The 11,519-nt window shown below is 39.1% G+C and overlaps 1 protein-coding gene across 1 annotated transcript; it reads right to left on the bottom strand.

The window, feature by feature from the left end:
• Positions 1 to 4,871: 4,871 nt before the first annotated feature.
• On the bottom strand, positions 4,872 to 10,842 carry LOC115268034 (uncharacterized). Its single transcript, XM_062858343.1, has 3 exons — positions 10,198 to 10,842; positions 7,955 to 9,999; positions 4,872 to 5,154 (listed from the first exon to the last, which is right to left on the bottom strand). The coding sequence occupies exons 2-3, from the start codon at positions 9,985 to 9,987 to the stop codon at positions 4,872 to 4,874; spliced, it is 2,316 nt and encodes a 771-aa protein (XP_062714327.1). The 5' UTR covers positions 9,988 to 9,999; positions 10,198 to 10,842.
• Between the last annotated feature and the right edge of the window lie 677 nt (positions 10,843 to 11,519).

Here is an 11,519-nt window from a genome sequence, read left to right as displayed (position 1 = left end):
CCTAATTCTAATAAAAAAATCTCGCGCTCCCGGAAAAAATCATAAAGGAAAACAGAAAATAAGATAAGATAGATAATTTTTAACCTTCCGTTGGCCATCACTGCCAGTTAAATGTATAGATTTATCATTAAAAAATATGTACATGTTATGTAATTTTCATGGGGGCCTACCAATTTGCTTCCGCACCGGGCCCCCAAATTCCTAGCTACGCCACTGCATCCACCGTTAAATTCTCTGACTTATGTTGAATCCGTAGGATCGATGGACCAATGTTACCCTCTAGGCCCAATGTCACCCCGAACGACGGTATACAAAAATCACTGAAAGAAGACATTTCTGAAGAAATCCTGCAGGAGCAAAAAAAGCCTAAAGGAATTCTTTACAAGAAATTTCTGAAAAATAAATAACTAGAGAAATGTTTGAAAAAATATTTAACCTTCTAAAGTAATTACTGCAGCGGAAAAATTTCAGTAGCATCACCGGTCAAATTGATAAAAGAATCCCAGAAGGTTTGAAAAAAATCCTAAGCAATACCTGGTGGGATACCTGGAGGAATTTCTACAAAAATCTCTTGAGGTTCTAAAGCAAACCCTGGAGGAATCTCTGAAAAAAAAACTCTGTGAAAAAGATTGTACCTTTTGAAGAAATCGGTGGAGGAATACCTGGAAAAATCAAAATGAAATTTCTTGAATAGTTTTAAGAATAATTCCTTCAGGCAATTCCGATAAGATTCCTGAAGGTATTCCCTCAGAAAATTCTGAAGTGAATGGGAAGAAAAACATTCTAAAATTATTTTCAAGTGAATCTTAGATAATTTCCAAGCAACATTTTGTTAACCAATCAGTTTCGTAGCGATTTTTAAAACCGTCATCAATCCTTTTATTTTGGTTTTACGATGGTTCTATGAACCTTTTCTATTATATTTGATTAAAAATGCTACTAGCGATTCTTAGTTAGGCGCTACATTGACGTAGGCTACTTTCGGGCCATCTCCGACCCCCCAATCTCCTCCCGTAGACTTTTGTTCATATTTTTTTTTAAATTTGTGTGTACGGAAGACTTTAGGCAGATTCCCTTTTTCCTCTTAAATCTTTGTAGTTTATTGACGGGCCCACCATGCTCTGAAGTCAAAACTTACGAGGGAATTGTACGCCATTTCGATAAAAGGTCACGTACAATATCAATACTATTCCAGCAATTCGACATTGATTTTTCATAAGGGCCTAACTGACTTGATCGATTTCTCTTCATCGACTCTCTCTTTCGCTAATAACTTGATCAAAACAAACAAAATCATTATTCTTTTTGTTTCTAGAGCTAGATGTAGTCGTCGTCTTTGCATTTAAACCAAAACAACTTTGGAAAACTTAATACACTTTCCGTAATAACACAAAGAGAGGATCGATGAAGAGAAATCGAAAATGTCAGTTAGGCCCTAATAAAGAATCAGTGTCGAATTCTTGTTGGTCGATTATTCTAAGTCTCTTCACTATGGCACTTCTAGGGTCTCGAACGCCTGTTTATTTTCTCATCCCATAACAAAAATTAGTGTTGAACGGTGTAATGAAAGGACAAGATCTATTCAGCAATATCAATAACATTGAAGAACAACATATTATAATTATTTGGGGAATGCACCAGCGCCCACACTCAGTAGATGAATTATTCTTGAGCTTTTTCCCTTCTCAAGAATCCACCATTAAAGTTAGTCATCGCGTCATCAGCGCCCTGGAGGTTGTTTAGCTCTTCTCCTACGAATTTAACTTTTGCTTTGTACTTAGTCACTTGCCGTCACGACGTTTCACAGCGCGGCTCTTCTCCGGTATAACATCTTGATGGTTATATGTACGTTAGTCGCGGAGTGAAAATCATCTGCCACCAACATCACCACCGGGAGAAAAGCCGTGCTTATTCAGAGACGAAACACAGTCGGTTTACAGTCAGCTTGATTTCTTGAAACTGAAGGGGAGAATGGTTCAAAATGCTCAATAAACATTTCGAAATGTTCAAACTCACTTTATAAATATCATTAGAAGTCGAATTGATTCGAAATTAAGGTAAAGTGTGAAACAGTTTTTGCACGAAGATTATAAAACTCATTAGCACTTTCAGACACATTAATGTATTATTGTGAATAAAGTGATAGAATGTTAGAGTTAATGTAATATTGCTGACGTAGAACACACTCAGCGTGCCTCGCCTAGCTTAACATCTCAGGAGTTTTAATAATATCTTGTCCTTCTATGTAACGAGAATAGGAGAACTTACATATTTTCGGCTGTTTTGTTCTCTTCGTTAAGGTTTTTTTTTTAACCTATTGAACTCAAAATTTACCTCAAATATTTCATAAACAAGCTGAATTGTATGACCAAGTTTCAGGCAATTTAGCCACAAGTTCTGGGGGAGTCACTAAATTATTCAAAAAATGGGTTACGTCTTTGAAACGTGTGAAAGTCACTGCCTAAAGCCATATTTTAGGTTCAACTTGCACAATATTCCTCTCGTCTCCCACCATTTAGAATATGGTTTTCGTTGTTATCATGATGTTTGCGGTTAGGTTGAAGTGATTCACGGAAGATGGTTTTGGTTTTGAATATGAACGTTTTAAAAACATGTTGTTGGGTTTCACTTGCACTGCACGTTTCTTCGTTTCGAGGACTGTTTAAGTGCATCACCTTGAATGCCTTAGTTATTCAAAAACACAACATCACAAACGTTACTAACTTAAAACTTATCAAATGCACTGGTTGCTACTTACACAATTTCATACATTCATAATCAGGAACTGTTGATTTCCATAATCAGCGTTTGCGTAGCCAATCAGTTTGATTTGCACAACGTTTCACTCTGGAAGATTTCATCTATCATGCTTTAACTTCCAAGTTTTCTCCAAAACTTATCTCCAAAGCAAACCACAGACTAATCACATTATAATGCATAACATTGAGAAGTTTACCGGCACTCAAATCTCCTCTCGGAACGATCAATCATTTTCCAAACACACCGTTGGCTTTCGTCCGCCGTCGACGCCTTCGCCAAATTCACGATCGGAAAATTATTTTCCTTATCTCTTCCAAAGCTAAGCAAAAACTTTTCCCATCACACCCCCTGATGGTGTGTCGCAGAGACACAGCCCACTTTCCTACAGGTTCCACCGTTCACAGAAAATACCGCAGGAAATACCTGGTATCGCTTGTTTCGTTCTTCTTTCACGCCAGCCAACGATCCGACCAGCTAGAGTTAATCTGCCACACCACGGCCAACCGCTTCTACTTCGCTCTTGTGGGTTTCAGATTTGCTGGTCAAAACACTGCATCCGCTATTTTTTTCCCACTTGTTTCCGAAGAAATCTCGCTCCGGTGGAAAACTTGGAAACTCACAGCCAAAACAGTTTGTACTTTTGTACATCTTCTCTCCTCCAGGAGGTTCCCAAACTCACATGGAAGATGATGGTTTTTTAATGGTCACAACGTGCTTCCGGCAAAGTTCTTTTCTACTGTAGATAGGAAGGGAAACTCCGGCGCCCGCTGCGGAGTTCAGTAGCTCACTGAAGCGAAGGATGCCATACGGTAGGAGTTTTATCGCTTTTGAATCACTCTCGAGTTCCTGAGCGGTGCTACACGATGTCTCAAACAGAGTTACGAAGAATAGTCGATGAACATGCGTAGTAGCGTGGGATCCGTGGGAACTGCTCGAATTAGTGATGAGTTTCCGCAACGGACCATTCAATAAGTCTGTGGTGGTCCAGTACGGAAGCCGAATGTAAACCTACTTACAACAAGTGGCAGCAATTTGGATAACGTAAATGAAACTACTTCTGTTAGTCTTTCTACTCTACCTGATATGCGGAAGGATATCAAATTGATTGGAATAAGTAGTCTTATGCATTACCTATTCGTCTTTACTTAAACTCATATCTACCCAGCATCCTATTAAAAGGATATTAATTTATATCTGCATTATTATATCTGGAAAATTGTACAAAATTTTACCATACTGTCATGGGAGAAGTTGCCACAAACGTTGCTGAAAAGATTATATAGGTAAATATAGGGTCTGGGACCGTTTGGGCAGAAGGACCTATTTTGGGCACATGCAGCTTTAACTCAGCCAATTTCAATCCGATTGACTTGATTTTTTCATCATGGCTAGATACTGTATGTATCTGATCGAGACCCAAAAATGAAGTCAATCAGTTACAAATTGACTGAGTAATAACAGCAAGTGCCCAAAATAGGTCCCCTGCCCAAATTGTCCCAGGTCCTACCTCGATTTAGTGGACATTTCAGTTTTTGAAATGTCTATAAAATCGAATTTTTCATAAAATCGAAGCAAAATTTTTAATTTTATTTTTTTTCAATCCAAGCAACCAGAACTGGGGAAACACCAACCAGCTACCAACGTCGGGGAAATCACCGTTTAGAGAAGCACTAACGACTAGCAAAACTTCACTAACTACCAAACTTAATACGGGGGGGTTTTCTTAGTTTTTAGGGATCACTTGAAACACTTGTTTATAGTTCGAGAGCAGAAACTGAAGAGAGTTCTTCAGGCTGCGTTTATTGACTTATATTCTGACAGCAGTGATGCCAGTTCTCTTAGGCGTATGCGCGTGCATTTGTTCGTGTGCGTGTTTAATGATTTTCGATGATGACTGAATACACGCTAAGGAGTATTCAGTCATAATGTTACAGGATATAATAGCTCTTCCCTCTTACAAAGTGATGAACAATAATTCAACAATGGAAATGAAATTTAATAATATTCGAATTCATTATCTATTCTAAATCTCCTAATTCTTTTCGAACGTCGAGGTAGGCTAGCAGGCTCTACCTGTTCCGACTGATATTTTCTTTTTCTATTTCTACGTTCTATTTCTTGATCACTTCTCTTATTATCATTCCACAGATCCGGTATTTGCCGGATATCGGGTTCCTCCACGACTGCGCTCTCGGGCTCCGTATTTCGTTCCGGTAATTGCCGGACATCGTCATCCAGCACGGCCGTTCCTGCGGGTTCAGCGGTAGCCGACATCGATCGACCAGAATCAACCACCACCATCGATCGTCTCGGCTGGTGCGAACCACTTCCGTCCTTAACGAGCCGGATTTGAGTCGGATGCGCGGTAGTAATCGCCTCGCTTCCAACCATGATCTGTAATAAGTTTTTAGAGAATCGTTTTAAGAAAGACGCTTTTATCCATTTTTCGCGTAAATGTGGAATGTTATGCTTGTACCACACTAAATCCCCCGGTATCAGAGCATCTAACAGATCAGTTTGATCGTTATTATCGTTTTGACTAGCTTTTGTTTCATCATTGGGGTTGTGTGGTACCAGCATATGCTTATAATGATTCTTAGGGTTAACTAAATCGATTAACATTTTAGGTTTATAAGCAAACACCTTTTCGGAAGGGAAACTACCTTCCAACGTCAAGTTATTGTTTCTATAATTGAATAAAAATAAGTTTATCTGATCTTCCAACTTCAACTCTAACATTCCTGGTTCTAATAAGAATTTCTTAAGTACATCTTTCACCGTCCTAACAAGTCGCTCCGCCTGGCCATTACTAGCAGGATGGTATGGAGGACTGTTCAAAACGTTTATGCCTTGCCTTTGTAGAAAACTTTTAAAAGAATGTGAGTTGAAAGGAGGACCATTGTCAGACACTATAACGTCTGGCAATCCAAATCGAGCAAAAAACTCAATAAGTTTTGTTAAAACTTCCGAAGTGTTGGTACCTTTCTTCATCCACTCTACCTCCACCCATTTGGAGAAGCTATCTACCACCAATAAGAAGGTACGATGTTCAAAGTAGAAGAAGTCGATGTGTATCCTGCTAAATGGCCTCAAGGTAGGTATCCATTTTGAAGTAATGTTTCGTTTCGGAACGATTGCCATACTTGCACAAATATCACAAGCAGCAACAAAATTTTCAATATTTGTGTTAATTCCAAACCAGTAAACCGTTTGCCTCGCCAATCTCTTCATTTTTACGATACCAGCATGGTTGCTGTGCAAAAGTTTTAGAATGTCGCCTTGTAGTACATTTGGTATTACCACCCAAGAAACCAATAAGCAGTTAAAATTGCATTTATTTAGCACTATATGCGCCTTTACTGCAGGTCATTAAATGCTAATATGCCGTATATGCGCCATAAGTGCTAATTTAATGCAGGTTTTGGCCCAATATACGGCTGATTAAATGCTTATCTTTCCTATCCCCAAAAAATCGAACATAAACAAAAATATTTTCCCCTGCGCATTTCAGTCGCTTCATATTCTTCCCTTTCTATTTTTACTCACATTCTCCTGTGCAACTTTTGACGCTGTTGTTTATTTTTGCAGTTGTTTTTTGCTGATCCCGCTGAAATTGGGATTCGATCCCACAATCCTCTGGTTGATGATGCTGAACCGCGCTACTGGATGAGCTATAAATGATCAGATAATGTGCGTTGGTTTCTTGATCTATTAAAGGCTTGAGTACCACACCGGTAGTTATTTTGTTGTGCCCGGACAACGGCTCGGATAAGTGCTGATAGTTAAACCATCTACATAATACACGATGGCATAATTGGTTTCTTATTCCATGGGTTTTATTTGGAAAACATTTGTTCTCTCATTGATTTTCTTCATTGCTACCAATAAATGATAGGACGACATCTGAATGGTAATGGCTCCTATAGTCGTGGCTTAAGAATTGAAAAGTTGAAATGTGTATCAGTTTTAGCATAGCTCATCTCTCTTAGCAGTTTTATGGCAACAAAGTAGCAGTTAAGATGCTTGTTAACCACAAAATATCGTGCATTTGAAATGCTACACAACAGCTGTCATATTTTATGCAGCATTTAAATTGCTAATATAATGCAATTCAGCAGTCGAACTGCTATGATACAGCAGCAAGCAGATACAATGCAGTTTTATAGCTGAAATACAGCTTCTTTAAATGCTTATTGGTTACCTGGGCACTCTTTCTTGATATAACAAACATTCCTCAACGACTTCCAGTTCATGTCGATTCGTGAAAATGTCCACAAATTGTTTATCTATCTTTTTAGGCCAACCATTATGCATAAAACTCAAAACTTTCTGTAAACTGGTATCCTTCTTTGTTTCTTTTGCAATAGCCACAAAATCTAATGGTAAATTGTCTCCAAAATTGATGCTTATCACGAATTCATGGTCGTATTCAACGGGAACTGTCACTTCTAATGGGAATCGCGAACAAAAATCCGCATTGCCCATTTTTGCCGAAGGTCGGTACTGGATTTCAAAATCATACACTGATAGTTCTAAAATGTAGCGTTGTAATCTTGTCACAAATATTGAATGTCTGCCTTCCTTACCAAAAATCCCCACTAGTGGTTTGTGATCGGTAAAAACTGTAAATTTTTGACTATACAAATATTTATGGAATTTCTTAATTGTACATACAAGTGCAAGTGCTTCTAAATGTAATATGGGGTATTTCTTTTGTGCTGCATTTAACGAAAAAGACGTGAAACAAATGGGTTTCTCAACGTCGTCCACAATATGAGCAATAACTCCGCCCAAACCATAACCAGAAGCATCCGTGACAACAACAATTTTTTTTTCGGGGTCATAAAATTCAAGAAAGTCGGTCTCAAGCAACAGCGTTTTAGATTTTTCAAAAGCCTCATTACAGTTTTTGTCCCATACAAATTTTACATCGTTCTTCAACAAATTGTACAAATAATACAATTTAGAAGACAAGTTGGGAATGAATTTGTTGTAATAATTGATAAGTCCCAAATAAGACTTCAATTCGGTCACGTTTGTCGGAACTTTAGCTTCACGTATTGTTGCAATCTTACTTGAACATGGTGTCAAACCTTTATCACTGATCATATGGCCCAAGTATTCCAACTCAGAAACGAAAAATTTGCACTTGTCCCAGTTAATTTTGATGTTCACTTTAGACAATCTATCTAACACTTTATAAAGTTTTGCTTTGCAATCTTGCAAGTCTTTTCCTGCGATTAGAACATCGTCCAAATAGACGCAAACGTTTTCAATACCTTGCAATACTTGATCCATAACTTGCTGGAAAATAGATGCACTAGAGGAAGCCCCCTGTGGCAATCTATTGTAGCTAAAAAGTCCCTTAATTGTGTTTATTACCATAAATTTTCTTGATCGCTTTGATAATGATAGTTGTGTGTATGCGCCCTCCAAATCAAGAGAACAAAAAACAGTACATCCTGCCAAACTAGCAAAAATATCCTGAGCAACAGGCAAAGGGTAAGTATTTGGTATTATGAGCTTATTTATTGAAACCTTGCAGTCTATTACTAGTCGTATGTCATTGTTTTTTTTCATTACTACCACCACAGGTGATGCCCACTCACTGGTTTGAATAGGAGTTATCACTTTTTCAGCTTCAAGCTTGTCCAAATATTTCAAAACTTTTTCCCTTAAACGATAAGGAACGTCATAAGCCTTTCTAAAAATTGGCATGTCAGTTTTTAAAACTAGATCGGCTTCATAATGTTTTATTGGTATAGAGAAATCCTTAACAAAAACGTCAGAAAAATTTAACTTTATGTCGCTAACCAATGCTTCTCTTTTATTTTCTGAAATGTTGTATAATGGCATCAAATTACGAAAAAAATTTCTCCAGTTGGGAAAGAATTCGTCCAACCACGGTCGACCCAGCAGAGGAATAAACTGGTAGTCGCAGTCAAGCACTAAAAGCGTCAAATTAGCTGTTTTGCCATTGTATTCAACCTTTACTCCAACTTCACCAGAAACTTTCAACCTGGAACCATTTATCACAATTAATTGTTTAGTGCTTTTCACTAAAGGAAGGTCAAATTTAGTTGTGAACAAATTTTTGCCCATCACTGTAACAGAAGAGCCACTGTCAACCTCCATCTGCACAGTATTGTTTTCAATGGTAACATTTAATAAACAGGGATTACTAATTTTATTAATAGAAGAAACATGCATGCACTGTAATTCACCTGAGTCGTTTTCATCCGAGTCCCAGCTACCAGACCTCAACCGGTCAAGACGCTCGGCCAGCTGGCTCAAGCTACCCGTGCTGCTGTTCGCATCCTGAGTGTCGACATGGTTGACTTCGTTGTGCCGTTCGTTCTTCAATTTGTAACACTTCCGGCGTACGTGATCTCTGCGCTTGCAGTAGTCACAGTAGCGCTGATCCACCGGCCATTGTTCACTGTTTCGCTGGAATCTCCGACTAGATGGTCCAGCAGAAGAATCCCGATGCCTAGAATGCTGGGATTGGAAGCGAACTCTGGAATTCTGGTGCCGATCCTCGGCCGGCCGAATTTCCGGTCTTACACCAAGACGACTTTTCACTGGACCGCGGAAACCTTGGGCTGCATCCCTGATTTTCTGTAGCACTGCTCCTCTGCCTCCAGTTAGAGGGTATCTGCTATCCATGGCTGCTACTAGGCCGACATCTTCATTGTTCGCCAATGCCTTCGTGTGGGTCGCCGCCATTTCCCAAGTAGCGACAATTTTTTCGGCTTGTTCTAAAGTCAGCTTGGCGCTGTCCTCCGTAAGGAGGCGATGCTTCAGTTTAGTATCTGATAAACCGACCAGAAGACGGTCAACAATAAGCCTATTCTTCTGATCCCCAAATTCACAATTTTCAGCTTGAAGCTTCAAAGAGAAGATGAAATCGCTTGCCGATTCACCGGCCTGTTGTAATTTTGAACTAAAGTGGTATCTCTGAAGCAATACTGAATCGGTTCTGTCTAATCGTTCCTTAAGTTTTTGCACCAGTTCATCGTAGGCCACTTCATCCAAAAGTGCCTCGGTTGGATAAAGTTTTTCAGCCACGCTGAAGAGATAATCCCCGCCCAGCATGAACATCTGGTCCTTCCGCTCATCTTCCTTGACCTTGTTGACCCGGAAATGGTAGGTCAAACGGCGGACCCAGGTCGTAAAAGATTGTCCCTTTCTAAACGGTTCAATGTTGGGAGCCACAACATAGGCCATTTTTGCAGATATCTAATCAGCAATATAAAAAAATAATTTAAAAAAAATCACAAAATCTATTCACTTAAAAATGAACCGGTCTAATTTTCCAAAACTAAGCAAAAATGCTCAAAAATATATTACCAATCTTTCACAAAATGAATCACATCTGTAAATTGGACCGGTCTAATGTTCGTTCCCAACAAGAAAGAAAAAACTTTTATTACTCACCGAACGACGTCACGCTCACCGTTATTCGGACCGGCAAACCACCACCCGGCAGGATGGAAGAAGATCAACGAAATCCAACAGCTCGGTCCCCAATGAAAAGGTTATCCAGCGGTCCACCACTTAACAAAACGTCCTAGCAACGCTTGAAAATCACTCCGGAATGGCTGCCCGCTGCAATATCTATTCTCTCAAATACAGAAAAAGAATATCGTTTATCACTTGTAGAAAAATGGTTACTTTCAGCTGGAATAATAACCAAATTAAGAACAATAACAATGGCTGTTTCACCAGGGCCGACGCCACCAAAATAAAATGGTGTTGTAACACCACGGAAGAAAGGTATTTACTCCTAAAAGCACTAATTTATCACACTTTTCGCACAATTCCTTCACTGTTACCTATAATGTTCTGCTTTCCGTCGGGACGTCCTACTCCAAATCAACGGCAATTTACAACGCCGCGCCGACGACGGTCCTAGTCGATGGTGATGAATGGTGATACTACCGCTGCGCCGGAGTCAAATCAAAGGCGCCGAAAATGTTCCGCCGCTCCGTTTTCCTCGTCGCCACTTTTCAATCCAAACAACCAGAACTGGGGAAACACCAACCAGCTACCAACGTTGGGGAAATCACCGTTTAGAGAAGCACTAACTTTTCTTAGTTTTTAGGGATCACTTGAAACACTTGTTTATAGTTCGAGAGCAGAAACTGAAGTGAGTTCTTCAGGCTGCGTTTATTGACTTATATTCTGACAGCAGTGATGCCAGTTCTCTTACGCGTATGCGCGTGCATTTGTTCGTGTGCGTGTTTAATGATTTTCGATGATGACTGAATACACGCTAAGAAGTATTCAGTCATAATGTTACAGGATATAATAATTTTTAATTCAATTTTAAACCAAAATGTACCAAAACATGTAAAAATTGCATGAAAATTGAGTTTTCGATAAAAGGCTCGGAGTTTTTGGCATATATTAGTAATGCCCGCCAAATAATGAATAAACTACTATCTCGCTATTTTGTTACCATCGAAATCTTTATGTCTCCAAAACTGTGTATTGCTGATTCAATGGACATACACAATAACGTTGTTTGTATAAATGTCTAAAAAAATTGGAAAAGTTCGGAAATTCATTCAGGAATTCCTCTGAAAATGTCTCCGAGGATTTATTTACCCTGGAATTTCTTTATGAATTGCTTCATAAATTCTTCCTGGGGGAATCCCATCTGAAATTCCTCAAGGAGCTCCTTCGGAAATTTAGAGATTCGTGGCAAGCAGTTGATATAGCGTTATTACTGATTGTACTGTAGTTGTCGAACGATC

The sequence above is a fragment of the Aedes albopictus genome, chromosome 3, assembly GCF_035046485.1.
Source record: "Aedes albopictus strain Foshan chromosome 3, AalbF5, whole genome shotgun sequence".
Classification (NCBI taxonomy): Eukaryota; Metazoa; Arthropoda; class Insecta; order Diptera; family Culicidae; genus Aedes; species Aedes albopictus.
The sequence above is the reverse complement of the archived record's forward strand: the minus strand, read 5'-3'. Positions and strand labels throughout refer to the sequence as shown.